This window comes from Lodderomyces elongisporus, chromosome 2 (genome assembly GCF_030384665.1).
Source record: "Lodderomyces elongisporus chromosome 2, complete sequence".
In the NCBI taxonomy this organism is placed as follows: Eukaryota; Fungi; Ascomycota; class Pichiomycetes; order Serinales; family Debaryomycetaceae; genus Lodderomyces; species Lodderomyces elongisporus.
The window spans coordinates 1,584,637-1,596,906 of NC_083674.1; the positions used below are offsets into that span (position 1 = coordinate 1,584,637).

The window sequence follows — 12,270 nt, forward strand, 5'->3', positions numbered from 1 at the left end:
CATTTTAATTTAGGGGCTTGTCTGCATCTCCTTCCATACCTCGGCTATCGGATTGGTTACTGGTGTTGATCACGCTCATACATTTCCAATCACTTAAGTAGTTACACTTCCATAGCCTCAATTTTCCATCATCACCTGCAGAAGAAAGTATAGTACCTGTCATATTCCAATTTACTCTCCAAACCTCCTTTTTGTGGTCGCCTAATTTCGCAAGAGTCTCTAGCTTAATCTCTCCACCGTTCCCCGTACCCTCGGCATGCGCTGTTTCAGTAGCTTTAAAAATCCGCACAAATCCGTCTTTACACCCTGTGGCAATGAGATGGTAACTTCTGCCCATCGAAGGTGCCCAGCTAACTGATCTGATGAGACCATTATGCTCTGGAAGAGCACATACTTTAACGTATTTTTTATCACAACCAGTATCCTTATCATTCTCTTCCAGTTTTGTAACGTTTCTGTAGATAAAACCTTGATCTAGTGCAACAACCACAAACTTTTCAGTAGTTGTAAACTTTGAAGGACACCATTCAACTCTGAAACTGCTCTGTAAACTTTTTGCAGGTAATTGGTGGTTCAAAATGGGGATCTCGACTGTGAGGCTCCAAACGGTCAAGTCATTTGGCTCCAATGATTCATATATTCTAAAAACACCATCGCTTCCCACACAGCCAAACTTCAACCCTAAATGATTCGGCGCAAATGTTACATCATATATAGGTCCTCTTGAGTCATTCAAAGTAGCCAACCTCGCCCATCGTCGTCCACTTCCAGGCATTTCCTCGGTCTGTTCTTGCCATATTTTAACAGTTCTATCAAAGCTGCAGGATGCCAATATCCTCGAGCTAGAGAATTCGGGATGTGCCCACGAGAGCTTCACCACCAGCGAGTCATGGGCTTTCCACAGATCATTCAAAATCCAAGACGACGTTGCAGGGTCTAAATCGAAAACTTTAATATGTTGGTCGGAAGATGCAGTAGCTACTGTCTTACCGTAAAAGTCGTATTTGATATCGTGAATCAACTCCTCATGACCCGTAATGAATGGTTTCATTGCAGTTTGGTTTGTAAGCGTGTCTATAAGTGTATCTGTGTATAAGCGTGCTGGCAGTTCTCTTTTGGATAAACTTTAATCAGTGTAAAAGTCGCCGCAACAACGTACACGAAGCGAGACAAAAAAGAATGGGATTTTAATCAAAATATTGAAATTGCGTCGCGCTTTCTCTTCTCTAGAGTATAAATCTTTATTAACCAAAAACTAATTCCATTCCTCTCCCAAACTCCTCTCCTCTCCATTCCTTACCACTGCACCAATTAATTGAAAACCAAGTCAGATCTATTTATTTATTTACTTATTCATTTATTCACTTATATACCAACCTTTTTCTTTTTCCTTCTTTTAATGATCGGCTGCAGCACTATAGTGAATTTATCTTTGCTTCTAGGAGCAGTTGCGGCTATCGAGCCAAATAGTCCAGTGCGAACACTGGTGGCATTCTCCATCATCGGTTTCGTGGTGACACGACATTTGATCCCCAAAGTTGGTCCGAGTTTCATCAAGATTGGATTACATGGCAAAGATTTGTCCAAAAAAGCACCTGTTCCTACAATTCCCGAAAGCATGGGGCTAGTAGCTGCAGCAACCTACCTTCTTTTGATGTTTGCACTTATCCCATTCATTTTCTTTAAATACCTTGTTTCCTTTGGCTCGTTGGCCAACGATGAAGTTATGACGGAAAATTATCGAAATCAATACCAATCGGTGAAGAATAATAATTTGTTTCCACATAACAAATTGGCCGAATACTTGAGTGCGGTCTTGTGCTTACAAAGCACGACTATGCTTGGTTTACTAGATGACTTATTTGATATTCGTTGGAGACACAAATTTTTTCTTCCCGCCATAGCCTCGTTGCCGCTTTTGATTGTTTACTATGTCGATTTCAGTGTCACCTCTGTAGTGGTTCCCAAATTTGTTACGGATAATGCGTTGGGGTCTTTCTTCTTGGACGTTTTGAACACAATTGTTAAATACCTGAACCACTTGGTGACTTGCATAACAGGTCTTTCTTTTAGAACATTACAAACAGACTACGAAATCCCCTCGGACGCACCAAAGTTGATCGATTTGGGAATATTCTACTACTTTTACATGTCGGCCATTTCGATTTTCTCCCCAAACTCAATCAATATTTTAGCAGGTATCAATGGATTAGAGGTTGGCCAGTCGGTGGTTTTGGCAATCATATTTTTGATCAATGATTTTTGCTATTTGTTATCCCCAGGTATATCGCAAGCGGCACACGATTCTCATCTATTCTCGGTCATATTCATCCTTCCATTTTTGGGAGTGTCACTAGCACTTTTGCGTTACAATTGGTTCCCAGCAAAGGTGTTTGTAGGAGACACTTATTGTTATTTCAGCGGCATGGTTTTCGCAATTGTTGGTATCCTTGGTCACTTCTCAAAGACGTTAGTTATATTTCTAGTACCACAGATTTTGAACTTTTTGTATTCAGTTCCACAATTGTTTCACATTGTGCCATGTCCAAGACACCGCTTGCCAAAATTCGACTCAAGTAATGGACTAATGTATCCAAGTTTTGGTGAGCTAAAAAAGGAAACCGTTATCAGCAAAATGATTTTGAACACTTTGGGACGTTTAAAGATGGTCAAATTGGTACGTGACCCAAAACAAAATGGAAAAGTTGTACAATTTAGCAATATGACAATTATAAATCTTATCTTGGTTTGGTTTGGACCCATGAGGGAAGACAAATTATGCATGTTAATTCTCGCAATTCAGTTTGTAATTGGGGTGCTGATGATTGTCGTAAGACATACTGTTGGACCTTGGCTCTTTGGATATGATAACTTGACATGGGGTGTAAAATAAGTAGATTAAAAAAAGAATAGATTAAAAAGAAGGAAAAAAGTAAGTAAGCAAAAATAAAAAATGGAACAGAAGCAGCAGCAGCAGCAGCAGCAACAGCAACAAAAATGGAAAATGGAAAACAGACATAGATACAGAGACGCACAGAGGTATAGCCAGAGACACGGAAGCGGAAATAGATACAAATTTTGTAGAATAGAGTGTAAGATTTAAATTAATTTAACAATTGGTTGGTAAACCCTAAGCTTATATAAACATTGTACTCAATTTGGTATCCCAATTTGTAGCCTTATTAAGATTTCCTCTTTTCAGTACGCGCTACCTTGTTTCTTCTTCCCCGTCAATAAATTACTGCCTCAACTTCATGACACAAAAATTGAGTGCTGATCGATTACGTTAATCTAATTCAAATTCAAGCTCAAGTTTGAACCCACTGTTGAAAGTCCTCATTCATATAAACAACATTACTACATAAAAAATGGCTGCTCCACCTCCCCCTCCACCGCCACCACCTCCACCTGGTGGTGGCCCTTCATTAATGTCTTCTGCATCATCAGCTCCACCGCCGCCACCAAGTATAACTCCAGGAAGAGATGCTTTGCTTGGTGACATCAGGAAAGGGGCAAAATTGAAGAAGGCAGTCACAGTGGACAAATCCAAACCAATGATTGAAGGCAAAACATCGGTTTCAGTTGCCGCCCCTCTTTCGTCTGGTGGTAATTCTAATCAAAGCTCCTCTATCGGGGGTCCAGCACCGTCTATCCCACATGGTGCTCCGCAGTTGGGAGACATTTTTGCTGGTGGAGTTCCCAAATTGAAGCATATTGACAATCGAGCAAATGTAATTCCTTCATCGGCTCCAAAGATCCCTTCAGGACTTCCACCATCTATGCCTACATCAAGACCCAGCAAGCCCGACCAACACCCTACTACAACTCCAAAATTACCTTCACAGAGACCAGGAACGATTCCCGTACCACCACCAAAAGCACCAAAAGTTCCCTCATTAAGCAGACCTAAATCTTCGAGTCACTCACAAAAAAGCTCAATAAGTTCTATGTCAGAGATATCATCTGTACCATCAGCGCCACCTCCTTTGCCCTCTGCGCCACCTCCAATTCCATCATCCGCACCACCTCCACCAACGCCTCCCTCATTTAGCTCAAGGCCAGGTCAATTGAGTACACCACCGGCACCACCAGCACCACCAGCACCACCAGCACCACTGGCACCACCAGCACCCGCCTTACCTACAGGGGGATTGCCATTTCTTGCTCAAATAAATGCTAAGCGAGACGAGTCCAATGTAGTTGAAGGGGTTAAATCTAGGGCTACCACTAGCAGCTCAGCAGCACCAAAAGCAAGCCAGCAAAATAAAGGAAATTCACAAAATGCTCCACCTATTCCATCTGCTCCACCATCTGTGTCAACATCAATTGCTCTGAAGCATTCTGCTAAGTCCCCAGCTCCTCCCACAAGTGCTCCATCAATCCCTCCGCCCCCTCCTTCTACATTACCACCAAGCCTAGGACAAAAACCATCATTGGCAAAGGAAAAACCACTGACTTCACTGGCTCCTCCACCAGCACCCCCACCTTTACCTGGAATGGCGCCACCTTTACCCAAGAGTAACACACCATCTAATTTCTCGGGCTCGCTGAGTACAAGCAGAAACGCACAGACACCCCCAGCACCCCCAGCACCCCCAGCACCCCCAGCACCCCCAGCACCTCCAGCACCCCCAGCACCTCCATCGTTGCCATCTTTTGAAAAAGCGTCGAGCTCTACTTCACTGAAAGCCAATCCAGATATCGCAAGCGGCGCGTTGCCTTTCCTCCTGGAGATCAATGCCAAAAGAGATGAGAGTTTTGTGGTGGATGGAGGATCAAGTTCTTATACGACACGAACTGAGGAACATTCTGGATCTAATGGTCAAACCTTTTCAAATTCCAGTGTGAAAAAATCAGCACCAAAACCTATGGCCCCGCCAATTCCAAACATACCATTACCCCCTACTCAAAACGAAAAAGTGTCCGAACCATCTGTAAAATCTGGAGCACCTTCAGCGCCTCAAACACCTCAAACACCATTCATACCACCACTTCCTACACAATCAGCACCCAAACAATCAGCTCCTGCAATCCCTCTGCAGCCTCCCCAATTAAACCCCAATGCGCTTTCATCATCAACAACAACAACAACATCATCATCATCATCAGCACCACCACCACCACCATTACCTTCTGGTGCAACCCCTCCACCACCCCCTTCTGCTCCTCCTCCTTCTACGACTGCACCTTCTGCACCCTCTGCACCGTCAGCACCCTCTGCACCGTCAGCACCATCAGCACCATCGATTCCACCTAAACCTAAGAAATCCGCGCCTCCCCCTCCACCACCGCCTTCTTCTTCTTCTCTTTCACATGGATCAATTTTCAACAAGAAGCCTACAACAACACTGTTGAATGATTTGGACTCAAAACAAGATGCGGGTTCGTCTTTGAGAAAAATATCTGCTTCGGCTTATACTATCAATGGCTCGGCAGGAGGTTCTTCAGGACACAAACTTGTTATCGAAGATAAAAGATTCAAGTTTGTTAATGCATCTGCATTGCCGAATCCACGTAGATTTGAGCTGTGCGAGAAGTTGTACCCAAGCGGACGTGGTTCATCTGTTCCTCTCGATTTGAGTCTATATTCATAATTCAAAAGAGATAAGATACAAAACAAATGATTTTAAAATCAATAGAATTTTGTTTATAAATTGAAATAAATAAATTAATAAACAAACAAGCAAAGGAATAAGTAAAATACTAGATAAAAGTAAACGTACATAATATCTACTTCTCTTTATTCTTTTTTTTTTGTCTTTTTTCTTCTGAAAATAAGAAAAGATTGCTCTAGTGTTTCTATTGGCATTCATCTGGTGACCATAGCTGTACGACATTATCGTAAAATGAGCATGTTGCTACATACTGACCGCAACTAGACCAATCACCTCCATAACACATACTCTCGTGATCCCCCTTGAAATATCTTACAACTTCAAATTCTGGGTTTTCAGCATCAATGACCCTAGCTCCATCATACATGCAACAAGTCAACATTCGATTGTCTAAAGGACTGGCAATCAAACGCCACACCCCGCCATTGAGGTTATCCTTATGCACAACTTTTGGTACAATACCTTCGATGAGCGGCATCTCGTTGTGATCTATACACCTCAAATCCCAAACTCGAAGATGATCGTCATATGATCCCAGCCATATCATGTTGGCCTTATTGGCATTCCAGTTCAGTGAAGGGGAAAGTATACTCACTACCCCTGCATCGTGGCCCCGCCTTAAGGTCCAGATTGAGTTGGATGTTCTCAAATCATGGGCGATTAATTGCGAATCGTCGCCACCCGTATATACCACATTTTGCAAGCCACCAATCTCCCCGAAAGACCCAGTCCAGCATTCAAGTGTATGTGGTGTTTCAAGCCAAGTTATGGAAGTGGTTTCTAAGTTTACTATTGCCAGGTAGCCACTTGTCATGGTGACTAAGACTTGCAGAGAGTTTGCAGGATTAAAGAACACCGATGTGACCAATGCATCTTCATCTACGGTAATATCCATAGTGACCAGCAATTCCCCACTTTCTCCATCGACTTGCCAGACCACCAAGTGCCCATTTGAGTGTGCTGATACTAAAATAGTCGGGTCTCTGAGACTAAACTTTATATCCAAAATAGCAGAGCTTGTAGGAACTGATTGCACTAAGCAGACTTTATGTTTTTCTAATTGATTATCATCGATATATTGAAACTGATAATAGTCCAAGCTTCCATGTTTACGACCATCTTTTTCTAGCTTATAAGTCCCAATATATAGTTTGTTAGAATAATTGGGATGAAACCTCAAACAACATGGAGGCAATTCTGTCTTGGTGATTCCATATCTTTTGCTCGTTGCAACCTCCATTGCTTCATCAAAGACTAGGGTGCGATGTTTTTTGTTGCAAAAAAAAAAAAATAACAAAATAAGTAATAAAAAAGTAATTGGGAAAAACATCATTAAAATAAAAATATTTGCGAAAATTTAAAAGCGCAAAATCAATAAGCAAAACGAGGAAGCTCAAATCCGAATTCAAATTGAAAATTAAATTTAAAAAGTAAAATACATGAGATAAGAATCATTTTACTCTATACACATACACACATATAGAAAAGAAAAAAAAAAAATTGTCCCTTTTATTTGAGAGTGTTAGCTAGTGTTGTAAAATGGGTCTTTATCAAAAATGGATGTCTTTGCCAGTCAAAGTACGTTACTACATTGGATTCTCGACTATGGCTTGTGCCGTTATTGGGGACTATGTAAGTACCAAGCTCAATGAAGAAGTTCAAGCTCGTGATTCTATTGTTGCCCAAATGAAATATGAAGCAAAGCACCAGGGTGAGAAGAATGGAGAATTGGGAAAATAAAAGAAAAATGGTAAATTCAACGAAAACAAACTCGTGATGAGTCAAAACTGGGAAGCTCAGTATCAAATATGGAATGTAAAAGATTTATCTAAAGACATTTACGTTTGATTTATTTTAATTTTGAAATGGAGTATGGAAAATTTTGGAGAAATGGCCAATTTTCATATATGTACAAGGTACACATTAATTGGATATTTTTATAAAACCAAACAAACTTTTTGGAAAAAAAAATTATTCATGTATCAAAAACTAGTTGAAGTTTTTTTTTTCTTCTTTTATGTTCCTTTTTCTTATTTCCCACGTCATCAACAAATAAGATATGCCATGGTTTACTGATTTAAGCAAATGGAACGGGTTTACTTAAAGAAAAATTCGAGCTTCGCATTTGAAACATCATTACAAAAACTTATTATTACAATAAATACTATGACCACGCACACAGGTGCCCATCACGAATGCTATCATCTCAATGGTTATCCAATGTACAATTTTATACTAGTCAATTGTATATTAAAATTTAAACATTTAATTATTAACTAGATTCTACTTTAATACTTCAACAATCCTTTCTTGATAAACTCTTTTCTAATATTACTGATAAATTCCAAGAATTTAGCAGGATTCGAGTCGATTCCTCTCGAGTAAACAAAGCTTGATGCCAAATGTGTAGCAAAGATTGCCTTCAAATAAGCTTGAGGTACACGAGCAAGCACATTTTCAATACCAATCTTCTCCAACAATAATGGTGGCAATGCATCCAATAAAACAGCATTCCTAAATTCGATATCGTCATCCCAAAGCTCCCTAGAGTTGGCCAATTCATCACCCAATTTGTTGATAGCAAGTGACAACTGATCCGAGAGAATTGTGAATGGTGTGCCAGTTTCTTTCTTCAACTTCCACAATGCCTCGAATTCAGCATTGGCATTGGCGACAATCTTGTTTTGTACATCCTTAACATAATGAGTGTAAAATTCTGGTTTAGCGCCTGATTCCGAGTTGACACACATATTTTCCAAGAACCCTTTGTCGTCAAATGCCAAGGCAGCAAGTACTTCCAATGATGATGAAGTAACACCACCTTTATTTGTTGAAGCATCTTTGAAAATAATGGTGCCTGCTTTTTCCAAAATCAATTTAGCTGGTTGAGTAATAAACAAATTGGCACCTTCAACGAAATATGGAACAATGGATTTGCCAGTCTTTTCGTCAATCAACTCTTGCACATTTGGTGAGTCAATAGCAGCTGGTCTGCCACCACATGGTACAAACAAGTCAACACCATTTACACCATACTGTTCTCTTAATCTCAAGTGGAATGTGTTTCTAAACGCAACACCACTAGTGACTACTTGGCCATTTGGTAAAGTGACATCCATATCGTCAACCAAAACAATATAACCTTGTTCAGACAATTTGGATCTATCGTAATGTTCAATCATCCTTCTTTCCTTAGCCAATCTGAGCAATTCCTCCTTATCGAGTCCCAATGGATCGCAAATGACACCTGAACCATCAACAATACCAACATAATTTTCCTTTCTTGATAACAAAATTTCATTCGAACCCAAGTCACCATCTGGACCACCGGTTTGGAACTTACGAATCTTTGAATCATCAATGTCCAACTTCTCATAAATCTTATTGACATACGCACGAACTGATAATGTGGTCATACCATATTCATCGTGTGGAATACCACCAATCTCGGGTGATTTACCGGTCAAGAATGATTTCCACCATGGCGCACCTCTTTCTCTGGCGTGCAATGTGGCCCAATCAACATATCCAGCAGTACCTTCATCGGGACCCAAAAACAAAATCTCCGGCTTGTTGTACAAGTCAACGTAATTATCCTTGACGCCAGGAATGTGTTGTTTCAAGAGCAAATCAATGAGTGCATCAATATATTTTTCAAAGCTTGCTTGTGGACGTTCTTGAGCGGCACCCGAGTCGAGCAAAATAACACCTTTTGAACCACCTTCTGGAATATCCTTGTTCTTACGTTGCTGAGTATTTGCCAAGTTGTAGTTTTCATCAAACAAGTTACGAGCATTAACATTGTATGCATCGAGCGATCTTGATCTAACAATTCTGATACCACCACGTGCAATGTCTCTGAATCTAATGTGAAAGCCTCTGAAATCAGAACCAACAACAAAAAACATACCAAATGGGCGGTCAGGGTATTCAGACTCTGGCAAGAATGAAGGGTCCAATCTAAAAGACAAGGCAACCTTGGTAGGTGTGTAAAAGTTTGTTTTCAAAATCGACTTGTTGAACTTGTACAATGCACGCAAGACAATAGCGTGGTGTTCATTTTGCGAGCATTCTCTGCTCAACAAGTTTTCAAACTCTTCTTCAGTGCCAACAGGGGTGATTTGGGATAATCTTTGGTATGACAATGTCTTTTCCATAGATGATCTGATATAGTGCACGTCAGCAAATTGGCGGTACAATTTACGAACAATCTCACTTCTGGTGTTGAAAACCTCCTTGATAAAGTCTTGAGTATAAGTTTCTGATCTTAATCTTCTTTTCAAGCTGTTTAAAACTGCAGCGTGTTCTGCTGACTTTGATGGGTCTAGTAAGGAAGCCAATTTGCTGTATTCTGGTCCCAATCTATTCAAAAAGTGGGTGACAAAAATGACACCTGATTGTGCGTAAATGGATTCTTGCAAGGACAAGTCTCCTTGGATAAATCTGTCATGGAAGAAATTGTGTGGGATACAGTACAAGAGGGATGCCTCCTTAATAACTTGGTAGATGGACAAGTCCACCGAGGACTTTCTCAGTTTTGAAGTCACATACATTGAGATGATTGTAACGCCATTGGCAAACTGTTCAACGTATTTTCTTGTTGTTTGTAGTTTGTAGTAATTGGCCAAATCGCTCAATGCCGAGTTGTATCTGGGTGCTGTCTTTTGTCTAAAACCAATAATGACTCTGTACTCTTCGCTATTTTCAATTGGGAAATGTTTGATAATAGGACCAGTAGACTTGAGTACTTCCTTTTGTATACTATTGTAAATGGATTTGGTATGTGGAGAAGCAATTTTCAAAAATGTCTTGTCGCCAATCTTGTTGATATCTGTTTCATTGGCAGAGACTTGTTCCAAATTGTATTCGTTTTTGTAGACAAAGTACAAGCGGACATATTGTTCACCAAGGTTTTTGTTTTGTGAGTAGACGCCATTGAGTATGGGGTCTGTTTTGTAGTTTAGTGGAGCACAAAAGAATTCTGTACGGTAGCTTTTTGCGGTTGATTTGGCATCTGATGGGTCAATGTACTTGTCATCGATTCTTTCTTCAAAGGGGTTTCTTTGGTAGTCTTGGGCGTCAACGGTGTCAAAGAATACTGCGTGGTCCTCAGCTTCTCTTTTGTAAGAGATCAATGGTTGTTCGCCAGAGTTTGCAAAAGCCTGTACTTTACACGAGTACAATGCGTGTATGTGGCCAGCAATTTCTTCTGGTGTCAGTCTTGCAAAGAACACATCGTCAATTTGTAATGATTCGTAAAACCATTTGGCTTCGGATTCCAAGAGGGATTCAGGGATAAAGCCGGTTGAGTCGAGGACGTCCAACACTTGGTCAAACTGGTCTTTTTTACCGCTAAAGGGGTTGTCAATGTAGTCGTCGTGCTTCAAGCTTACTGCTGAAGAGTTTGTTGATTCTTTATTGTCGTAGATGTTGAGGTGTGCTACACCATTTTGAATACCGTTTTCACTCATTGTCAATTGGCTTATATTTGGTTAAATATCTGCAAAGTGTTAGTTTTAGTTTTAGTTTTAGTTTTGGTTTAAAGTTAAAGTTGTAAATGTGAATTTTTTTTAATTCGAAAATCTGTAATAGGAGTAGATTGATATAGGGGAGTTATGTTTTGTATTGAAGAAAGAAAAAAAGGAAAAGAGAAAAACGAAAAAAGAAAAAAGAAAAAGCTTTGAAGAAAGAGGAAAGGGGATGACAGAAGTAGTGATATTTATATTGATTTCAGTCCTATAAAAGTTTCTGTATGTTTCTGTGTATATGTCGAGTTGTTTTAGTTGTATTTCTTTTTTATGAGAAATAATTATATTTCTATGTTTTGGGAGGAGGAGGAGGAGGAGGGGAGAGAGAGCTAAAGTCTAGATCTGAAAAATGGGGTGGGGGGGAGGGAGGAAAGAAAAGAAGCGTATGTGTTGGTATTGTAATATCAACTGTATTTGGCATTTCCGTAGTAGTAGTAGTAGTAGTAGTAATTGCTGGTAGTCTTAAAAATAGTAGCTGTTAGCTGTACAAGCTTATCCGTATGCAGTATCTGAGTGTGGGATTTAACAACTAAGAAAATAAAAAAATAAAAAAATAAAAATAAAAAAAATAAAAAAAATAAAAAAAGAAGTTGAGATTTTTACCGCGCGCCTTTTCCCTTTCATTTTTTATTTTGTGTTAGAAACTGTGTCTGTGTCTGTGTCTCTGTCTGTGGGTGACTCGCTTCTACTGTACCTTTTGATAACGCCATAACCCCAGATTTCGCCAAAGAAGCAAAAAGAGAATTGAGGAACTTTTTCTTACTATACTATACTATACCAAGTAAGTATATACATACATATATACATGTCTAGTTAGATGATGCTGTGATTATAGTATATATACACATGTCTCGTCTATAACAGTAGATTCATCTTTTCAACAACATTCATATCTCTGCTATTCTCCGGTGTGCTTATATGCCTATTGAAGGTGCTTATACAAGTCTGGAGACTAGACTTCAATGAATACAACTGCCTTGTAAACTAAATATAGAAAAGACTAAAAAAAAACAAAGAGCGGGGAAAGAAGAAAGCTCAAGTAGCATAAAGAATGTGTGATCCAGATACTGACTCTTTGTGCAAGACATAAAGTGTATCAACAGTGTGTGTATATGTGTGTGTATCAA

At 39.8% G+C, this 12,270-nt stretch overlaps 5 protein-coding genes across 5 annotated transcripts; 2 read left to right on the forward strand and 3 right to left on the reverse strand. All coding sequences in view use genetic code 12, as the record gives it.

The window, feature by feature from the left end:
- Positions 1–4: 4 nt before the first annotated feature.
- Positions 5–1,051, reverse strand: SEH1 (epoxide hydrolase, soluble (sEH); the record flags this gene model as incomplete). Its single annotated transcript, XM_001527050.2, has 1 exon — positions 5–1,051. The coding sequence occupies one exon, from the start codon at positions 1,049–1,051 to the stop codon at positions 5–7; it is 1,047 nt and encodes a 348-aa protein (XP_001527100.2).
- A 348-nt stretch (positions 1,052–1,399) lies between these two features.
- Positions 1,400–2,893, forward strand: ALG7 (tunicamycin resistance protein; the record flags this gene model as incomplete). Its single annotated transcript, XM_001527051.2, has 1 exon — positions 1,400–2,893. The coding sequence occupies one exon, from the start codon at positions 1,400–1,402 to the stop codon at positions 2,891–2,893; it is 1,494 nt and encodes a 497-aa protein (XP_001527101.2).
- A 475-nt stretch (positions 2,894–3,368) lies between these two features.
- VRP1 (verprolin) lies at positions 3,369–5,594 on the forward strand (the record flags this gene model as incomplete). The annotated part of the gene is made up of 1 exon (XM_001527052.2): positions 3,369–5,594. One exon carries the CDS (start codon positions 3,369–3,371, stop codon positions 5,592–5,594), a length of 2,226 nt encoding a protein of 741 aa, XP_001527102.2.
- Positions 5,595–5,799: 205 nt separating this feature from the next.
- On the reverse strand, positions 5,800–6,855 carry PVL30_001903 (uncharacterized protein; the record flags this gene model as incomplete). Its single annotated transcript, XM_001527053.2, has 1 exon — positions 5,800–6,855. The coding sequence occupies one exon, from the start codon at positions 6,853–6,855 to the stop codon at positions 5,800–5,802; it is 1,056 nt and encodes a 351-aa protein (XP_001527103.2).
- A 1,048-nt stretch (positions 6,856–7,903) lies between these two features.
- GDH2 (NAD-dependent glutamate dehydrogenase) lies at positions 7,904–11,086 on the reverse strand (the record flags this gene model as incomplete). Its single annotated transcript, XM_001527054.2, has 1 exon — positions 7,904–11,086. One exon carries the CDS (start codon positions 11,084–11,086, stop codon positions 7,904–7,906), a length of 3,183 nt encoding a protein of 1,060 aa, XP_001527104.2.
- Between the last annotated feature and the right edge of the window lie 1,184 nt (positions 11,087–12,270).